The 22,648-nt window shown below is 41.0% G+C and overlaps 1 protein-coding gene across 1 annotated transcript; it reads right to left on the bottom strand.

The window, feature by feature from the left end:
• Nucleotides 1-1,450: 1,450 nt before the first annotated feature.
• LOC135349312 (uncharacterized) lies at nucleotides 1,451-20,753 on the bottom strand. The gene is made up of 8 exons (XM_064547841.1): nucleotides 20,620-20,753; nucleotides 11,515-11,548; nucleotides 11,101-11,451; nucleotides 2,735-3,040; nucleotides 2,584-2,681; nucleotides 2,447-2,476; nucleotides 1,677-1,716; nucleotides 1,451-1,597 (listed from the first exon to the last, which is right to left on the bottom strand). Exons 1-7 carry the CDS (start codon nucleotides 20,695-20,697, stop codon nucleotides 1,678-1,680), a joined length of 936 nt encoding a protein of 311 aa, XP_064403911.1. The 5' UTR covers nucleotides 20,698-20,753; the 3' UTR covers nucleotides 1,451-1,597; nucleotide 1,677.
• Between the last annotated feature and the right edge of the window lie 1,895 nt (nucleotides 20,754-22,648).

Raw genomic sequence — 22,648 nt, 5'->3', positions numbered from 1 at the left:
TATTCCGGCTCTCTGAAGTACGGCCACCTCGATATACCGGCCATTTGGCTTGGCACGGAATGCTAGCTGTATATGTTTACTGCACAAAATCACCCTGAAGTACGCGGCCACTCGCTATTCCGTTTACCGGCCAGTGCTGGCTGTCCCAATGTAATTTTATACACATTACGGCCGGATGACGTTTTGGGTGTGGTTTAGCAAATAAAATTGGATTACACTTAAATAGAGAACAGAATGATTCATATCGATCCTCGAGACAAGAACCGCAAAATTAGTCGTTAGATTCGAAGTAAGGTCGTTTTTAAGCCGCGGCTATTTCCTGAGCTACAGCCACTTCGCTATTCCGGCCAAGTTGCATGGTCCCAAGGGTGACCGAGAGTCTACTGTATAAATTACACATGCATTCCTCTACACTAATATACCACACATACATAATACTTAAAAGGCACTTATACCATGATGTGCTCCGACACTAAGGAATATCTATTGAAACTTTCAGGATACTCCACGCGTACAAATCCCATCCATGTACCCTGCTATAGGCGTTCATTCATGTATACCCTAGGGTATACATTGGCTGTGGTCAGCCTAAAGCCCACCCTCCACCCTCCACCCCACTCTTTTATAGATCACTATTGTGACACACTAGGATCACATTGTGAAGATCAATTCTTCAGTTTCCATCACTAAAACTACTGGACCACATGGAAGTGGGTTGTAAATGTGGTTTGTCAAGTGTAAGCACACGCACACGTACACAAAATGCATGTGCACACAGTGCATGCACGGCAGAGATCAAACTACTACTCAGTAAGTTGTAAATGGCCATTTTATATAGCACTTAATAACCAAGTCAAGCAATGTACTTTGCTGTTTTGACTCCACAGCAGGGAAAGAGAAAAGTTGACATAGAGTAATTCATTGTAAAGACAACGGACTTAGAGCTTGTCAGTGGTATAAACTTACTTCTCTAGAGTACCTCCCAGCCCCTGAGTGATCGCTAGTGGATAAGAGAGCTAGAAACAGTTAAAATACAACACAGAACGATCAACCACAAAAATATTTGCGAGCGCGAATTCAACCTTTTACACAGGGCGGCCCGGTCGTTTCCAATCCCTCTTACTGTTCTATTTATGATGAAACCCTGATAAACAGTAATACAATGAAAAAGTATACCTCCTAATGAAAAAGTATACCATAATTGAATTTGGCACTATATATTATAGCACCATACGAAAAAAAAAAGCATAATTTGTCTTCGTCCATTAATATTGAGTTGCTGGCTAATCATAGAAAATAATGGGGAAATATGCTGTGCTCCATGCAATTAACTGCATGGTCGGTTTTGGAGAAGCGTGTATATACAAATTGCCATTATTTAAGGGAAACGATGCTTGCACCCAACACAGATATTATCATCATTACTATATTTATTAAACAGAACGTAGAATATTACGCAAAACTGTCTTTTTCCACTGCATAATAGATAAAGATCATTAACACAGCACCTATAATTATAATACATTAGTCTCTCTACAGTCCGTTATACTTAAACAGAGTACTAAGTCTTGCAGACTTGAAAGATTCTTCTTACAATCTACAGCGAGAACGAACAATTATTGTATTGGCATACAGTGTGGAGTCTTACATGTAGGGTCGATGAATTAATTATTTACCTTATTGCGATGACTGTCGATGTGTTTCAAGAGCTTCGCCCTGGGGAAATCAAACATAAAAGTAGTGAGACAAATATGAAATTACAAATTACTACTAGGCCCTGATAAATTATGCTCGGAATAATTTTAGCATAATAGGCGTCTAAAGAATAATTGGGAATAATAGGCACAAATGTCCATTTTTGTGTACATAATTATGCTGTGTTTATGCCTACGTCTTAATTATATTTTGTCTATAATTAATGTCGCATTTTTTTGCACTTTTATGAGAATAATCGGATTTTTTATGTGAATAATAAGCATATCTTCAAGAATTAAAGTAATGGGTGGAAAAAAAGCATAATTTATCAAGGCCTAATTACTACTACATACTCTTAGAAAATCCACAGCTGATTTAATATAATTATGCAAAGGTTATTATCATTACAGTATACGTAGACTCTCGTTAATCCGGTCACCCTTGGGACCATGCAGCTTGGTCGGAATAGCGAGGTGGCTGTAGCTCAGAAAATAGCCGCGGCTTAAAAACGACCTTACCTCGAATCTAATGATTACTTTTGCGGTTCTTGTCTTGAGGATAATGAAGGATAATGAATCATTCTGTTCTCTATTCTAATCCAATTTGTAATCCAATACCAATTTTTTATTTGCTAAACCACACCCAAAACGTCATATTCGGCCGTAATATACGTATAAAATTATATTGAAAGCCTTGTTTGGGACAGCCAACATTGTTACATGCATATCAATACATATATATACATACACACCTTTTCATCATTTACTTGCAAGTGTGATATCTGCAAGAGGAGCAAAAACAAGGCTAAGTACACATGCGTGAACTGTCGATATTTAACATCAAGGCAGTACACGCATACACAAAATATGTATAAATTATAATGCTCACCCTCTTCTGTGCTATCACAAGAAAGATAACCAGTATGATAACAGTGACGATGAGGAGAAAACCGATTAGTGTTGGAACCAAAAAACCAAAATAAAACTCTACAAAAGGGAACAAAAATAATTAGATTCATGAGGATTTGTTTCAAACAAACCTGGACATCCTTCATTAACTGATTCGTCTGTTGATGCTCCTGCAGCACTGATAGTGCCGCAAGTGGAAACACTTCTAACATCAGCAGTTATTGCTCCAAATGGAATGCCAACATTCAGACTATTGTTAGTAGACGTTCTAGTTGTGTACAACACTCCGTTCCTGTAAACTCTTACAAGATAATAATCAATGTCAAATTGGGAGTTCGCAGGTGGGGTCCACCAGACACGAACTGATCGACTTGCTATAAGCTCAGTACACTTAACAGTGTAAAAACTCCTCACATCGGATGGTGGTTCCACTCGTGCTGTATAATTATATAAAGGATCACAATTACTCATCGTGGTTGAGTAGTTAGGCGCCGCTGCCCTCTACCGTTGCACGGAAGGATTTCGGGAATCACTTTGTTGCATGTTTTACGTAATTAGTATCATTATCCGAGGCGCGTGAGCCGTCACGGGTATAGTAGTCATTTGGACTTGCGCGGCCAGCAGGTATAGTTGTGTTTGTCAGATCTGAGCTTGCTCACCTGGATGCCACAGCACTGCGTCTACATCATGAATAGTCTTCACACAATAAGTTATTAGTTTTAACAGGAGTGTATGAAGAGGAGTATGCCACTCCCACGCACATTCCATTCTATATCTCGGACTGAATCCGTCACTAACACTTGTAGTTATGTAAACTGTTAGCCATGAATAAAATTAAATGTGGGCTGGAGGTACAAACCACACGTGTGTGTATGCTGATATCATTTTTACCACTACACCTGCGCACCCACTTAAGATGCGGTCTGGTAGTGCGAAGTTTACAAGTTCTGTTCAAGCTAAATTTTGCTCGCTTTTATTAGACAACGAAGCATTAACACTAAAAGCTGCCACTATCAAAAGTATTAACTTGTTGTGTGGAGGCTACCCATGCTGTAAACGCAGTGCTAGATCATCCAGGTAAGCAGACCCAGTCACAAGCTTGTTCAAGCTTCTTAGCTTTTGCTTGACAAAGAAGCTTTAACATCAAAATCTGCCACTACTTAAACCAAGATATTGTTGTGTGAAGGCTATCCATGCTGTAAACGCAGCGCTGTGGCATCCAGGTGAGTAGATATACTCGCGACAAACAAACAAACAAACAGACAAACAAACCAACATACTACTATACCCGTGGCCGCCCACGCGCACCTCGGGTAACAAATGCCATAGACTAGGATCTACAACTGTAGTAACCACAGACCGTGCTCTATTATTCTGTGGTTGGCATTTTTGGAACAGTTTGGTAGTTAGAGCATGGCTGGGGTAGTTAGAGCACGGTTGGTGGTTAAAATAATTGATTTTTAAGCCATTGAATTTTATAATAGCTACAACTGCTCCATGGTTGCAATGAGAGTACAGCTAAGTTGATTCTATAAGCTTCTAGCAATGCTATCTTGCTAACAAAGGCTTTATTCTCGAGTAAAGGCTAGTATTGCTAAGTTCTCAAAGCATCATGTAGCACTCGGCTTCGCCTCGAGCTACATGAGCTTCTTGAACTTCCGCTTGGCCAATAATATCCATAGAGCACTCGCAACAGTGCATTAACTAGTACACATCTTGTGTACACACATCTACTGTATTCTGGTATCATTGTACAAGTGTTTGGTGGCTTACCAAGACCATTGATTTCTGAAAATGGATTCTCTCACACGTGGTAATGAGCGCATGCGCAGGAATAAAGGGTGTGTCGGCAAGTTACAAGAAATTATAAGAATAGCTACTAGCTTCTTTAGCAGCTCTTTCTGACTCTTGTAGCTAACAATTTAATTTTTTATGTTGAATAGATTGTGCGAACAGATGATGCTATGAAAGATTCTGAAGAGGCCTTCAATGTGAGTCAAATAGCCATAACTTACAGCTGGAATACACACACAGACAGCTTTACCATATCCCTCGTGCGGCTACGCCTCGAGGTATAACAATTTGCTGTTGTTCTATTAATCACTACAAACCCACCACCTTATATTTTCATGGAAAAATTTTTGAGTATGTTGTAGCTTGGTCATTCACCTACACATTGGTATCAACACTATTTCTTATATTTACATTTAAGTACAGCTACTCACAAATTTGTGGTAATCTAAGCTGGATGCACTGTATGTATTTGCTATTACATAATTATATCCAAATCTCATTTTCTACTCTTTTCTCCTAAAAATGTACTTAAATACAACTCTGCGCGAGGCATGTCTAGTATGTACATGTGAATTACTCGTCATAGATCTAATTAGCGATAGTTGATAAATAGTCTCTGCATGGTCCTGAAGAAAACAAGACATCACTAACATCACTATAACACTAACATCACTATAACACATAAATAACTGCAAACTTACGACAGAACAGCATTAAAGTGCAAACCCTCGGCTGGGGACATGATTACAAAGAAACCATATAATACAGTGCATGTAGTGATGTTATCATGTATGACGTAACTGTCCTAGCACAGAAACTCAGGAACAATAAAGATGCTGAAACATTTGAGAACAGGGTTTTAGTGGCACCAGGAGCACATTACAGAAGGAGCGTCTTACCTTGGGAATTGCATCTTGTGGAAGTTTGCAAAGCATGACCTTATATGCAAAACCACTAAGTGGGTCTGCGGGCGAATGCTAATTGAGCTGACGGTGCACTTTTACCAAGCATAGGTAAATAAAAGTGAAAAGCTACAGCTAGCTAGCTAGCTATAGGCCTGTCTCTCTTCTAAGAACCCCAGTAAGACTCCCTACTGCAAAAACAAAACGCCTAGTATGTGTTAGTCTAAGTCTAGCAAACTTTCTCTGTACAAAGTGACTGGATATGCTCCTATTTTAGAACTTTCTGTACCTCACCGATGACAGTCTCTTCCATGATATATACCAACATCCATCAAAGATCTAGCTATTCATTTTAGCTCTTTCTGGCTCAACCTAGCTCTCCTGCTGCTGCATTACATACAAAATCCGTTTATAATGATATTCACAGGCTGACCGCGGTCTGTAATTTATGTACACAGTACTTACACACTTTTCTTATAAGGCAATGCGGCGTTTAGGAAAGCACACGAGATGCGATTTCCGAACCCATGCACAGTTAGACGCTCCTTCTGTAATGTGCTTCTGGCATACAACACAAAAAGCATACAACACAAAAAAATCCTATGGCCTACATAGGCTATACTTATTTTAGCCTTTTTTGCTTACTTTGAGTCTTAGAAGCTCATGCACTGATTCTGCATCAGTTGCTGATACTAATAGCAGCATGCAGAATCAGTGCATGAGCTTGCAGCAGATGGCTGCTGTCTTCTTTGAGGAAGCTTGCATAGTCTCAGATCTCAGACTCATCACCACTGCATGCTAGATTCACTGTCATCAAGTCTTATCTGAACTAAATCTACATGTATTCATAATTATCACTCCTAGATCGTGGAGATTCAGCCACGTGTGTAGGTGTGGCCTCCTACTGAGTATGCTATAAAAGCAAGAGTAGATTAGCAACTGGTCGGAGAGAGGTAAGTGGTGGTCGGATTGAAGAGAATGGTGGTCGGATCTAACCACCCCCGACCAGTGTGGGCAGAACCCTGCCGTATATGCTTGATCAGGAGCCGCAGCTACTAAATGTTTCTTTTGCTGGAAGAGGCGGCTGGCTACAATTCGAGAGAGGCCACTGTTCAAGAGCGGTGTTTATTAGCTCCAGCTAATTCAACAACCATTAGTTTGTCATTAAAAGTTCTTTTCACCTGCATAAACTTGAACTCTGCCATGAGGGAGTCTTTGTAGCACACTAACAAGCTGCCTAGTAGCTATGTACATGTAGCTAGCTGCTAGTATCAATAATTTTTTTGGCTGCCGCGTGCAGAAATGCTAGAGTCAAAGTTCACTGAGGCTACTATTTGAGAGCGGCTACTAAATGTTTCATTTTGCTAGCAAGGGAGGCTACTATTTGAGTGTGGCCTTTATACAAGATCGGCCTCTGATCGAGCATATACGGTATGCACTGTGGACTAGGATCACAGCAAAGAAACCTAGAAGTATTGCTCCTGCATGGATCCCAGAGTCAGCTAGCTAACAGGGCCAGGGACAACAAACCAGTCACAATTCTAGCTTTCTATTGTAGTGACCCTTTTCCAGCTACAACATATCCAAAAAAATGTTCATGAAAACATGAGGTGGTGGGTTTAGGGGGATTAATTTAGAACATATAGTGGGAGTAATAAAACACTAAGCTTAAACAACTAAGGTCTCAGACTTCATAAGATAATTGTTCAATGGTTTAGGTTTCCTGGCTATCCTTTATGGGTCTTATATGTTCACAGTGTATAATGAGCAATAACTTCTGAAAAATTAATAGCTTTAGCTTTCGAATGTGGTTGATTAATGGTTTGTGGTTAGCAGCTGCTGATGTCATCAGTGTTATCTCAGCAATGGAATATGTTTAGTCTTCCCTAACACCCACAAGTTTTCAGTATTTGCAAGACAAGACGGGAAATACATAACACAAGTATTTTAATGGTTTCACAAGTATGACATCACAAAAAATTGTTTTATATAATGATGACACCCAAAAACTCTACCAGATTGTAGTTGAGGGTGATTTTTTCTGGATTTCCAAAGCTCATAACACAGACCATTTACTGAACTAGAACGTGTTACTAGGAGATAAATTAGTTCAATATGGAATGTATTGACTCAGCAAGTAGTTTGGACTAGTGAGAACAGCTTGCGCAAAAACTCAAAGTTAGCTCATTCTGAATAGTCTCTGTGATTGGTGGAACTCATGGCTGCATATCTCCAGATGTGAATGGAACCAGTGACTGCCTAAAGTATCAACTAGTGCATCTGATGCATGTGCATGCTTTGCAGCAAACTAGAAGGCTAGAAATGATTCATGATGTGTTCTATGCCAAGTTGTGTATTTATGTCAAAGTTTGTGTAACTGCTTTGCAAACACTATTCATTTGTATGGCATTTACCTTGAATATGTTGTTATTTAGATCCTTTTTAATTATTCAACCAATTTTGAGCTTGCTATATATGTCGATGGTGAACAGCTTGCTCAAAAATTCAAACTTTCCGCAAAATCCTTTTACACAACTTCATGCTAGTTTGACCCAAATTCATAATTTAAAGTGTTTATCGTATGTTAAACTGTCAACTTAGATAGCTCTAAAAACCTTTATTTTTATCAGAAACAAAGAAAAACTGATATATTCATGAGGCAACTTGTAGCACTTCCTGTCTTACAACATTTGGGGTCTTAAGGCAGACTGCTTGGTATCAAAATGTAGCCCATTTATCTTTAAACATACTACAGACATTTGAAAGCTAAGATGTTAATTATACGCCCTTGATAATACTTTATTCACAGGGCACTCTCATATATAAAGCCCCTTAAGCCTCTCTACTGTCATAAGCCACTCTCAAATAGTAGCCTCAGTGAACTTTGACCCTATGTGAGGCTGCCACGTGTTGATACTGGTATTTATGGTAGCAATGGTAGCAGCTAGCTAGTGCTAAGTATATTTTTTCTAGTAGCAGAGTTCGAGAAAAGAAAATTTTGCCAAAAGTTGCATTTACTGCTTTCTAAAACAGTGGCCTCTCCTAAACTGTTACCTCCTTTGCCAGCAAAATAAATAGCCACAACAGGGGTGTAGTCAGGGGGTGGGCTCATGGTGCTCAAGCACCCCTTTCTATTTCAGATAGGCTGAGATTGTACACAAAGTGTACCTGTTTATCTAGTTGAGCACCCTTCTCGTCCAACACTTATAGCTAGCTAGCAAAAGGAAGATTAGGCCACACCCAACTAAGCACATAAGTTTATTATGACGTCATTACTATGAGGTGTGGCTTCCGGTCAACACACTTCGCGCCCTCTTTCTATAATAACACCCCTTCCCAAAATCCTGGCTACGCCCCTGCGCAACCTCTGATCATGCAAATTATGCGCCGCATGTATAAGGGAAGAAGAGGGAACTTACGTTCCGTAATTGCCGGTGAAACTGTGATTCCTTATATGGAAGGTGGCTAAGTCTAAGTGCCTGCAAACCACAGCACGGTGTTGTATATAACGCACACGTGTAGGATGCAACCACTGGTGTATATAGCCAGGGGGTCGCAAAAGGGGAAACTTCTCCCCTTGCCCCCCCCCCCCCCCCTTTTACTGGATCTCCACTTTACGGGTCAGAATAGTGTGCCCTTCTCTTGGATCTTGCTGCTGTTCACTCTCTAAATTGTGAGCTATTATGTGGCTTAAATCTATCAACTAGTTCTTGTTATGCCTCGAGGCGTAGCCGCACGAGGGATACGGACGGTAAAGCTGACTGTGTGTGTGTGTGTGATTCCAGCTGTAACTGCTCAACGGTTGCAATGCGACGAAAACTAACAGCTTCTATAGGCTTCTAGCGATTCATGGATTAGCAAACTAAAGCTTTTTTCTCGAGTTATGACTAGTTTGACTCACATTGAAGGCTGAACAAACTTTCTATTCAACTTATGAGTTAGCCTTGCACTAAAGCGCTAGCTTTTTGTTAGCTACAAGAGTCAGAAAGAGCTGCTAAAGAAGCTAGCTATTTTAGTAGCCATTATATTGAACTTGCAAACACACCCCTTATTCCTGGATGTAATGCGCATGCGCGCTCAATACCACGTGTAAGAGAATCCATTTTGAACCTCAGATCCTGGCAAAATCTTCTGAGGTCCTGGTAAGCCACAAACTAACCTTTTCTGATAACTCTTTTTAGACTGCTTGTTATAGATACTACTTTCTGTGATTGAATTCTCTGATTAAACTATTTTTAGACTGCTTGTTATAAGATACTACTCTCTGTGATTATGCCTCGGTGCGTATGCGCAAGCGAGGTATACGGTAGTGTGTTTGTGTGTGTGTGTGTGTGTGTGTGTAGACTGCTACAGCTGCTCCAAGGATGAATCAAGTGCAAGTAAGAGTTTCTATAGGCTTCTAGTCATGTTTACTTGGATTTTAATTCGTGGATTTGCAAAATAATGCTTCGTTCTCGAGTTATGCCTAGTTTTGCTTACTTGGAATGCCATTACAGCCTTTTCAGAAGAGCACGTAGCCAAACTTGTTTACCGAGTGTTGCTACTCTACTTAGTAGTTAGCTCTGCACTAGAACGCTAGCTATTGGTAGCTGCAAGAGTGAGAAAAGAGCTGCAAAGGCTCTGCTAATGCAGCCTAGACTTGAACTTTTGGCATCGATCGTTTTTAACAACAATCACGGTCAATCATTACCCACTCCCTGAGTTTTTGCATGCAGCAATTGTTTATCATGTGTATAAAAGCTATTAGTAGCTTTATGTTATGTAGCTTTGGCATCTCCACCGAGACATCAGCACCTGCGGTGCTTTTATTGATTAAACTCTTTTTAGACTGCTTGTTATAGATACTACTCTCTGTGATTGAATTCTGTCATTTATCTCACAGACTATACTGACTATGCCTTGGCTACAAGCACAATCAGTATGCACTATTAACTGTGGAAACCCCTTTCTTGTGAAACAATCAAAGCCAACGTACACTCTAATACTTTTGAGCGAAAGCAAAAACATGGCGAGAGGCATTAGCAAGCGTGCGCTTGCACACTCGTTTGTATCAGAAGCACATGAGGAGGAGATGGAACTATGTCAAACCGCTAAGAGCTGTGTTATCAGCCGCACATGTACAGCACATGGAAATGTGGTTAGACGATATTGAGTCCGCAATATTATGCATAGTAAGTCGCTCCATCTCCTCATGCATGTGTTTCTGTTCGTATATATAGCTAAATAGGCTTCTATCGTCTAAATTATCTATGCTTCCATAAAAAATTTGTGGCACTGCGCGGTGCTTCATGCCTTCATGCCTGCATAACCCTTTCTGGATATTTGAATTTTCCTTTCGGGACAAGAAACAGGGGTACTAAATCTAGCTGGCTAATTCGGGACAAGTATACTTATGCATATTGCACTCTAAGAATGCAATACCGTATAGCAAGAGGGTATAAACTTTTGCGGAATACTGTTAAAAAGGGTTTCGCCGATTTTTGTGGACAACCAAAATTAATAATTCATGGGTATAAATTTCGTGGTACATTAGTAAATACGCAACCTCAAAATACCTTCTATCGGGTATAATGTAATACCGTACAGCTGGCAATTTTCGGGGACAAAACATTCGTGGTTGAGCAATATTAATTTTAGTCACTTCGTGGAATATATTTTCGTAGTTGCTGCTTGCACTGCAGGTAAATGTAGGCAGTCGCTTCATTCGTGGGTAAAATATTCATTGTCTGAGCTCCAACCACGAAAATTTTGTCCCCCGGAATTACCAGCTAACAATTACTCATATTACTAGAGAAACTCACACTCGTGGATCAATGGTAATACAAAATCATTCAGAGGGCCAGGAACATCCGTAGAACATGAAACATTAATCCGCACATCACTCAATACTTCGATTTGAAGACTAACATCATAATATGTACCCGACGAGTTCATAAATCTGTTTATAAGATTAAGAACAACATTTGGAGCAGAGGGGAATACTTGAGCGTTTGGAACAAGACCGGTACTGCCGAAAGGATGATTAAACAATGGTGGAGAATTTACAAAGAGAGTGCCTCCTTGCCCTCTGCAAGTATATGTGACAACTTCATTAGAACAAGAAAAGTTACGGCCGGCAGAATTCAAATCTGAATTAATGTACTCCACCTGACCTAGACATGAAAAACAAGATAGTTGAATGAATGGGGATGGACAGCCATAACTACTGTACTTACCAATAACTGGTGCAGCAATATAAAACGTCACCACCTAAACAAGAATATAACAATTATACTTATAATGGCCTACAAATCACACATTTATACAGCATTGTCGCCTGGCCAAAGCATTCCAGTGCTATATGTATTGAGCAGATTAAGACTAGGAAAAGTGCTGAGTTAGGGTCCAATCATGCTCACTCAGCACTTCTCCTAGTCTATATGTTTACCGTAGCAAAGGGCCTTTATACACACTCCTGAGCATCGTATGAGGCATGGTAGGTATACATACCACAAGTGTCTAGAAAGTCATAACAAGACTTTTATAAACTTTCGCAAGAACCACAGACTTTGAGCTGCTGCTGTGCATGAGTAAATGGAATAAGATACTGCTAAGGCCAAGTAAAGAAGATTTATTGATTCTGCTTCGGTCAGTCATTATTCATTATAATTATTATTACAACACAGGCTGGGAAAACAAACTTACAACTGTGGGAGCATACGGTATATACAAACTTTCACGGAAAGACCACTGGAAAAAGGTTATTTTTTCGCGGAATAGCAGGCTTTTTGCAGCTGCATGCTGCGATAATAAATTCGTGGGTATAGGTACACACAAACATAAAATTTTATACCCTTCGCAATCTGATTGGCAACTTTCCCAGCCAAATTTCCGGGACAAAACATGGGGGCGTTGCAAATTTTGGGGGAATTCACAATAATTAAACGCACGAGTATAATTTTCAGTGTAATTCATACCATTCATATTTTACATGTTGAATTGTTGTGGGGATGTCCCATGCAGTTATCACTGCTCATGGCTTCACTAGCTCACTGCGCATGCTCATAACAATAATTAAGGCATTATTAATTGCACACCAGTAAGTGAGCCCTTTTGGACTGATCAAGTTAGCTAGCTAAGTTTTCTTATTTCTGTTCATTGTTTTAAGAACATGTAGTTCCAAGCTTTTCCAGACTTGCTAAGCTTCTTATACCACACTTACGTCACCACTATAATTTATCTCATTGGTCAACAACTGTAGGATACAGTAGACTCTCGTTATTCCGGTCACCCTTGGGACAGTGCAGCTTGGCCGGAATAGCGAGGTGGCTGTATTTCAGGAAATAGCCAAGGCTTAAAAACGACCTTACCTCGAATCTAATGACTAGCTACAGTGCTCCAACCAAAGAGACTGGAACTTTTTATTTTTCACATTTCAGTTCATATCTTTAAAAGTATAAGTGTTTTGTTCAATATGAGTACAGGTATTGAAAGATAAAGTATTGGCGCTTCTCTTGGACCACCTCCTGTTACATCATATTACATCATCACTACAAGATGGCTTCCTGAAGAAGAGCACTGACGAAAATATGTTAGGCATAGAACTAGCCTATTTCTTTGAGTTAAGATCTGAATTTTTTTGTGCATGAACTACAATATGTTGCTCAACTTTTAAGCCTCAGCGGAAGTCTTAGACACTAGTAAGTACTGAGAAATACTGTACCTAGTTGTTTTGTGGTAGTAAATATGTTAGGCATAGAATTTTTGAGTTTATGCTAGTTAAGGTCTGATTTTTGATGAGCATGTACTATAATAGTGTAGTTTTCATCTACCTACCTTTAGAGAAACTGCAAGAGTCTCTTCGTTGCTAGAGCAGCCCTTCTTGCACAAATTTCTTGTTTTGCTACTTTTGCTGACGTAAGCAATGAATTTCCCTGATTTATGACATCATAAATCATCCTGTTATTATTTGCTACATCCAAAGCTCATGTGAGCCTACCTTCCAACTGCACAATTGTTTCTGTCATCAAACATCATGGAGGGCGTGTCAAAGCCATTGAAACGTCAAAACAAGATGGCGTTTTTACACACAAAACATATTAACTTTGCTCTGTTCTTTGCTTCTGTTGTACTGTGCTGGCTATAACTCAAGGTATCTGTCTTATATACTATAATAATACATCCCTATCAACCAGTTTATCTTAAATATTATACTGATAGAGCTGTATAAAAGTTCCAGTCTCTTTGGTTGGAGCACTGTAATTTGTTCTTGTCTCGAGGATAATGATCGAATCATTCTGCTCACTATTAAGTGTAATTCTACCAAACCACACCTAAAACGTCATATCTGGCCGTAACAAACGTATAAAATTACATTGAAACATATAGTTTGGGGCAGCCAGCACTGGCCAGTATGCGGAATAGCGAGTGGCCGTACTTTAGGGTGAGTTGTGCAGTAAACATCTAGCTAGCATTCCATGCCAAACCAAACGGCCGGTATATCGAGGTGGCTGTACTTCAGAGAGACGGAACAGCGAGTGTCTACTGTAATATAGATACATATATAATATAGCCTCCTTCGCAGGCCCTCCTTTTTCTGTTCTTTGTCACAATAAGATCAAGAATTAAGAAGAGGAAAATTGGAGGAACAGCCTTCGTGAGACCTTTAGTCAGTAGAGTAAGTATAAAAGACTAGAAAGACTAGAGTAGACTATACTGCTGTATCTACTAGTCAAGTGGGTCTGTTCTGAACCCAGGAAAATAAATGAGATCTAGATCTTGATATCGTCTACGATGTCTCCACACTTGATTCTGGCACACTATCTAGGATGCTAACAGCTTTTATGTTAGAGTTTGCAATGCGTAGGCATGCTGTAGCTTTTTGCTCTGTCAGGCTCCGCCCAGTTAGTGATTGCCCACGTTCATTTTCACCTGTCTACCACTTGTCTACCGTCACGCGACTTAGAAAGGCAAGCTCTCCTTTTTGTTTGTCTCTTCCTTCTTTCTTTCTTTCTTTGGTGTTATAAGCTCAGCAAAGCAAGAGTAGCCATAACTTTTTAGAATTGTTCGGTATCTATGGTAACGTGAGCAGAGACCTTAGGAATGACTCATGGCCAACCTCCTCTGGTTTGCAACTGCATGCTACTGCAACATTAGCTTCGAATCCACGCCGATTAAAATACGTATATACCGTATAGCGGGAAATTTTCACAGATGCAAATGTTCGCGTTTCAATGCCAGGAAACCACACCCACCAATAGCTTTGCATGTGAAATACTGAAATACCGGTGCATGGGAGTTTATACCAGTTTTAATTTTCGCGTTAACTACTCGATCGATCTGCCCTCGAAAAACGCGAAATTTTGCACCTCCACGAAAATTTCCTGCTATACGGTATTTTGATCAGCGTGGATTCAAGGCTACCGCTAGACTCGCCAGCCAGCCCTTCCTCGGGGTAAGGGACTGGTGGATTGCCTATCTGAGAGTTGTGCCGGTGGAATTTTAATGAGTTGCATGACATCCGTGTATGACATCATCATGTGGTTTGTAATATCTGATATGCGTGGGTTGCAAATGGCTTATACACAATTACAAATAAGCTCCCCTTGCTTAGTTTGTCAGAGAAACCAAGAAACCATGAGAACTGGTGGTAGAAGGCAAGCCCTTTCCATCCCCACATACTTTCAGACTGGAAAGATTTTCTCCAATGTAAGACAAGTGGTGCAAATCATCTACATACTAAAGTCACTGGAGGATTTGTCTCAATTGCAGCTTGATTGATAAGCTCTGCTTGGTCGCTTAATCTTGCACTAGCACAGTCTTGCCCATCCATTATTTTGTTATTATCATGCATTGTACCACAAAGAAACTAACTAAGCGATACTGTGGGCGTAAGAATGTCACATGACATTGATACTGCACTCTGATTGGTCATTACCAGATTCAGGTAACGGCACAACTCTCAGATAGGCAATCCACCAGTCCCTTACCCCGAGGAAGGGCTGGCTGGCGAGTCTAGGCTACCGCAACATGAACATGGAATTCTGGAGCACAGATTTCTCAGACTTTTTCAACCAAGCCAGTTGCAAGCAAGCAGCCTCACCCCATCTCACTCTCAGTGCAGTCTGGGTAGGCATTGCGATTCTTTCATTATGCCTCAAGGCGTAGCCGCACAAGGGATATGGTAAAGCTGACTGTGTGTGTATTCCAGCTGTAACTGATCAACGGTTGCAATGCAACAAAAACTGACAGCTTCTATAGGCTTCTAGCCATTCGTGGATTAGCAAACTAAAGCTTCTTTCTCGAGTTATGACTATTTGACTCACATTGAAGGCCTCTTCAGAATCTTTTATAGCATCATCTGTTCGCACAAACTTTCTATTCAACATAATTATAAGTTAGCCTTGCACTAAAGCGCTAGCTACAATAGTCAGAAAGAGCTGTTAAAGAAGCTAGCTATTTTAGTAACCATTCTTAATTTCTTGTAACTTGCCGACACACCCCTTAGGACACTACTGTGACGCACTTGGATCACATTGTGAAGTCAATATCCAATCAGATTCACTAAAACTACCTGACCCTATTGGAAGTGGGTGTCTGAAGTTGTAAATGTGGTTTGTCAAGTGCAAGCACACCACACAAAATGTGCACAGTGCATGCACGACAGAGATCAAAGAGTGTTTACTACTACTCAGTTGTAAATGGGTTGGATAACAGCTTCTAATTGTAATAATTATGTGTTCATTACAAGCTACCTGTACCATGGATATATGTGCATGCGCAAGCGAGGTATACGGTAGTGTGTTTGTGTGTCTGTGTGTGTGTGTAGACTGCTACAGCTGCTCAAGGATGAATCAAGTGCAAGTAAGAGTTTCTATAGGCTTCTAGTCATGTTTACTTGGATTTTAATTCGTGGATTTGCAAAATAATGCTTCGTTCTCGAGTTATGCCTAGTTTTGCTTACTTGGAATGCCATTGCAGCCTTTTCAGAAGAGCACGTAGCCAAACTTGTTTATCGAGTGTTGCTACTCCACTTAGTAGTTAGCTCTGCACTAGAACGCTAGCTATTGGTAGCTGAAAGAGTGAGAAGAGAGCTGCAAGGCTCTGCAGACGGCAGCCATTAATTTTAGACTTGAACTTTTGGCATCGATCGTTTTAACAACAATCATGGTCATTCATTACCCACTCTCTGAGTTTTTATGCAGCAAAATTATCATGTGTATTAGTCTTTATGTTATGTAGCTTTGGCATCTCCACCGAGGCATCAGCACCTGCGGTGCTTTCATTGTACTACAGTAGAACCTCCATTATCCGGCCCTCCATTATCCGGAACCTCGATTATCTGGCTTGGAAGTTTCTGTTTAATCAGATTTGAAAATGGGCGTGTCCTTGGAATGTGCATGCGCATTGCAGCTGTTACTATGGAGACAGGTCTGCTTATCTTCTGCGCATGCGCATGCGCAGACAACCATGTGTGGCACTGCTGTTTATCAATAAAGTGGGTGGATCAATTAAGGCGTGGTTTATCTATTCGATTATACGGTATATTCAGTTATCCGGGCTGTCTCTGGAACCAAGGTGTCCGGATAATCGAGGTTCTACTGTACCTCAAGCAGTTGTATGTATTCCCTTGGGGGCAAATCCAATACACCCTTGATATCCATGGTACAACTATTACTTATTATTATGGTACAACTATTACTTGTACCCTGATCTTTAAAAATAGTGGTAAAAATAGTGGTTAAAAGTTCTATCAATTACGTGTTTCTCATCCCCCCTCTACTATTCAGAGCACCCGGCAGGCCGGTACCAGAAGTTGTGGTCTATTAATTATGAAGTCACTTCCTGTTTTAATAGTTTGTTTTAAAATTAGTTGCTGAAGTTTCAGGCATCATATACAGTAGACCAGTAGTGTACAAATGTACTATGAGTGTCTGCAGGAGTGTCTGTAATCACGCAGACCTTCTTTTGCAAGATAATTAGCAGCCAGTCTTCTTTTGATACTATAGCTAGCTATCTTAGCGGCTAGCTATGGCTATGTGCTAGATCACGTGCTTGACTAAATCACTGCTAGTAGCAGGTCAAAGGTCAACAATGAGTCTTGTGATGAGCAACCGGTATGTTTTCAAGGTAAATTGACCAGGCTCAAAGTAGGTAAGGCAGGGGGATGAGAAACAAGTCCTTAGCTCTGTTCTACTGGTTACGGCACTAAGGAAAAGGAGAGGAAATTATTGAAATAGAGTCTATTGGACCGAAAAATGGATTAATGATTGGACTTGATAGCGTATAGCAGGAAATTTTCGTGGAATGCAACATTTTGCGTTTTTCAAGGGCAGAGTAGTTAACGCGAAAATGGATAAACTCCCACACACCAGTATTTCACATGCAAAGCTATTGGTGGGTGTGATCATAGATATAAGAAGAGAGAGGGATGGGAAACGGAGCACGTGCGCACAATCACTTCTGTGTAATGCCAAAAGTTAATCCGCGTTTCGCCTTTAGACACCCCGCCAACCAAGCGGGAAATGTTATTACTATCATTCGCAGCTCCCCACTGGGACTTTTAGTCCTGTGCTGAGCATCCACGCCTCATATAGAAGCGTTGTGTATCTCACCAAGTATTATCGTTTCGGTTATCTAGTGGCTTTGTGTACCTTCTACAAGGAGAGGCTGTGACTACAGCCCAAAATATTAATGATTCCCTTTTTCTTAAGTAGCTGGGAATTGTATGCAAGTAAAATCAAAGCCACTTGGCTTTAGGTTGGTGAGTAATATTCTGGTTTTGACAAGCAGACTTTTTGTGTACCCAAGTTATATCAATGATTGAATGTAGGTAAATGTCTTTTTGTATTCATTGATAGTTGGTTCATCGTATCGGCACAGTAATTTACGACAGAACTTTGCTACATTTCCTATCATGTCTGTGACTATACTCAACAGTATACAGACAGAGCTCCTCTCAAGAATTTGCCTGTCCAAGCTGCTTTTTACTGCTTGGAGGGGTCTCACAACTATTGCTGCTACCTTGTTGTGACTGTTCCACTAGCCATTGCTAATACATGGAGCTCAGTAGCTAGTTTATAGCCTAGTACTAGCTAAAAGCATGGGCTGGAGGAAATAAAGAAGAAAACATTGACTGAAACGCGGATCGTCAATGCTATTTATGTAGCGTTTCCCATCCCTCTCCCTTCTTATATCTATGGTGTGATTTCCTAGCATTGATGATTTCCTAGCATTGAAAAGCAAAACCCACGAAAATATCTGCTGAGGGCTCTGGAACGAAATAGCGAAAATGTGCACACGCAAAAATTTGCCGCTATACGGTATAGTAAAAGCAGGGTCTCTCTTCATTTAACTACGGTCGCAAGAGTGTTGCAATAACTAGAGTGTCATATCTGGTGCGCGGATATTATTAACATTTTGGCAGTACCGGGTCTAAGCTGGAGTCACGTGTCCCGTGGATTCTGTCGCCCTAGAAGTCGAAGGTCACATGGCTGTGGTTAGGTTTTGGGGGAGTCCTGAGAGAGTGTCATACAGGGGGGAAAGGGGGAATATCCCCCTCCTAGCTCCAATTTCCCCCCCTTTTTTGCATTCAGGTACTAGTTGTAGGACTGAGTGTCCATAGCTGGCAATTTTACATACTATAACAGGGTATTGAAATAACAGTTATTTTTGAGGAGCCCTCATTCAGCCCCATCCCGGTAATCACATCATCAGATGGAAATAGGTGATAGGTGGTAACCGACTGAGGGGGGGGGGGGGAGGGGGGGAAGGCTTGAAAATTGAGCAGCAGCCAGTGTGCTCGTGAGACAGTTCCTGTACTTGCATGTGTAGGCTACGCATGCGCGGTAGCTTAGCAAGGAGGGGTACGCCCGTATGTCTGTGTGCCCCTTACCTCGAGGTAAGGCCGCTCCCTCGTTAACTACGTTTAACTACCTTAAACTACATACAACTTGATCAGTTCACTAATCTCTGCCACTCACAAATGGCCACTTTGATACGTGTTCAGATAATTATGACGGCATAGGTAGTGTGGTTTAGTAATATAACAAATTTGATCACTCAGGCAATCTGTTGACTGAAGTTAACCATGGATCAACTTCAGGCAACAAGTTGCATACAATAGATTGTGTAACATACACGAGGCAATGAATTGCCTACAACCATTGTACATGTAGGCAATGAATTGTCTGAAAGTTGCCTGGTGTATGGTGGTGGCCTTAAGAATTAACAAACAACTCTTGCCATCAATAAACAATGCACGCTCGCGTTGTACATTTAGTTCATACTATAATATACTGTATAATATGAGTATAGCGCGAAATTTTCAAGGGGTGCTGGTTTCGTATCCTACACGAAAATTAAGTCCACGACAATTGTTCTTTAATTAGAAGTATCTGCTATAACATGCAAAGATTAAAGGCGTGGCTTCCGATAAGCTGTCATTCCAGATTTACATCAATATCAACTGCCCCACTTCTGGGAGCCTGGTTGAAATAAAATCCCCACTTCCCCTCCCATACCCCCAGGCCCACTTAACAACACCGGGATTTGACTACACGCGGCTAGATATTACTGTTGAAAGTTTGTATATTGAGGAAGTCAAATTCCCCACCCTATCCCGCACCTCGGGATTACTTGCTGAATCAAATTCTAACTTAACTACCGTAAAACCTCGATTTAAGGCGACACTTTTATATAATTACGTTTTGCGAAAGTAGAGTTTTAATGTACACAAAAAAATGAGGTGCTATATGGGCGAAATGTCCAAGTGTCGCATATTTAGAGATTTGCCTTAAATAGAGGTTTTACGGTATGTCCCCACTATGCCACGCGGGGGTAGTCTCACGAGCAGACTTGTCCTAGAGGGAACGTCTGGTAACTATTGCAGCAATTCCATGGCACTGAGGAATGTAGTCACGTGCAAGATATTTATTAATTAACCAAATTCACATGCAGACAAATATTTTCATTCGCAGCTAGCTAGCTCTTGCTTGGTCTGAGCTCCTTGTACCGAGTTCCTTCGCAGCCAGGTATGGTTCAACACTAAAATTAGCCTTTGCTAGAGTCAATAATCCTTCTTTTCACGTTCATTTTATGCTATAATAGGAAAATATACGGGGTGTTACCTGCCCACTATGACGTGGACAAATCTGATTGGCACTGCCAACATTCTGGCAGGGGTTCACGGAATTGCTGCAATAGTGACCAGACGTTCCCTCCCTCCCACGTCTGCTCGCGAGACTAACGCGGGGGGGGGTAGTGGGACTGACATCGATAGATGCAACTCAATAACTAAAAATATAAAATATATTATAATACATGTACCTACAGCAACTTACCGCTAATGTTGCTACAAATGTCATCTTGGTTTTGCACATCATAATTAATCCATAGGTACTAGGTGGGGAATGAAGCATTGTGGTATAATAGTACAAGTGCAGTGCAGTAAATAGATAGTTGAGTTCACATTCACGTACCGAAATAGTTGGGCGGAGTCCAACCACGCTATCGCGACAATAAATATACTCATGCTAGTTGGGAGGAGCCCGACCGTCCCTCCCATCTTACCATAGATAAAAGAGAGAAGGAAACATTTAGCTCCTCGAAAACTATCCGCGTTTTGCCCGGGGTTTAATCGAGGCCGCCTACTGTACATGGAAAAAAATGGCCAAAACACAAAAAAGAGACAAATTATTGTCTTACTGTCAGTGTGAGAATCCTGCTGCTGAACTTTTACTTCTGTTTAATACTTGAAGCTATATGACACACAGTACACTACTTTTTTATTTTTAGGTTGTTCTAGCTGTATTATAGGTGTTATTGGTACAGAAACATCCTAAGTAGTGAAAGCAATGTTTCTGTACCTCTAGCTGCTTCTTAGCAATCCCAAAAAAATTTCCTGTTATTTCCAAATGATACCTAGTATAAAGGGACATTAAATTGAAGCTGTAAGGAGACTTGGAAAGGTTTGAATTTTCCAAAACAGCCGTAGAAGTAGTTTTCCTGGGGGTAGGGAGCGAAACACGGCTGTATCTTAGCTCAGTGTACGTATTTTATATGCAGCTTATGGGAACACGTGATCCATTTCCAATCCATTTCTCTCTTTTATCTATGGTCTTACGAAGCTCGATGAATCCCCAGCGTCTATTCTTACTTTATATACACAAGTAGCTAACTGATTCGCTTGACTTTGAAGCAGTTGCTCGTGACTTTGCTTCCACTAACACACGTCGAATAAACTATTTTGCTGTATAGCTCTCAGCTCACATGCAGATTATTTCATTTATGTATCTTTCTCCTAGCTGTTTATCTCTCAAAATGTAAAAAGTTCGCCTCCGGCGGGACGGGAGGGACCCACCCCCTGCGTCGCAAGGAGAGGGTCCATTCCTTTTTTCTGCCCCCCCCACTTAAAAAATCTTCTTACGGCCCTGCAAAGCATATAGGCTCAAAGATAGACCTTTAGTCTTCAGACTTCACTATGCCAGGTATTTAAAGCCATCGTTTATGATAATATCTCCAGACTTGCATATGAAGTAAGTCTGCAATGCGTAGGCATCCTGTAGTCTCGCGGACCCAGACCCTGAATAAGGGTCTGGCCAATTTCACCGTACAGAGTTGTGTTGACCGCGCCACAAATATCGTGGCGCTCTAAGTGGCTGATAAGTGTTTGTAAGTTGTGAAACCGCACAGCTGCACTGCTAGCTAAAGTAGTTTGGCAAATCTAATTATGTGGTTTCACACATCCGTCCTCCACCCACTAACCACTTATCAATGCAAACAGCCACTTAGACCGCTGCACAAGTAGCTAATGTGTAATTTGCCAGACGATAATATATCGGCTCGCACGAGACTAGGCATCCTGTGGCTTTGTTGCCTGTCAGGCTCTCTCCTTTTTCTTGGACGGTTCGTTCTTTCTTTCTTTGTTCCTCCAATTCTTACCGTATTTTATCTTATTGACCGTGTGACAAAGAACAGAAAAAGGAGAGGCTGGGAAGGAGGCTAGGGTTAATCATACTCTCTACTAGCGAAGGTTAATCGTACTGCCCACTAGCGAAGGTCACTTTTACTCTCCACTAGCGAAGGTTAATCGTACGAACCAGGTGGCATATACGGCACCGGATGTAATTTTGAAGGGGGAGGGGTTCGGGTTAGCTAAGGAAAATAACAAAAATTAGGGCGTTTCCACATCCGGTGCCGTACTCCTAGATGGGCGTGGCCCGCCTCCCAAAGGGGAGACGGGTTGCAGCCCTATCTAGCATTCGTTCTTGCTGCAGAAAAATATGCAGCACCAATCAGATTGCAGACTGCCTACATTACTGCACCAATCAGATTGTATAACTCTTACGTAATGCATTTTTGTTGGCTTCC

Source organism: Halichondria panicea, chromosome 1, assembly GCF_963675165.1.
Source record: "Halichondria panicea chromosome 1, odHalPani1.1, whole genome shotgun sequence".
NCBI lineage: Eukaryota > Metazoa > Porifera > Demospongiae > Suberitida > Halichondriidae > Halichondria > Halichondria panicea.
This window is presented reverse-complemented; position numbering and strand designations above follow the sequence as displayed.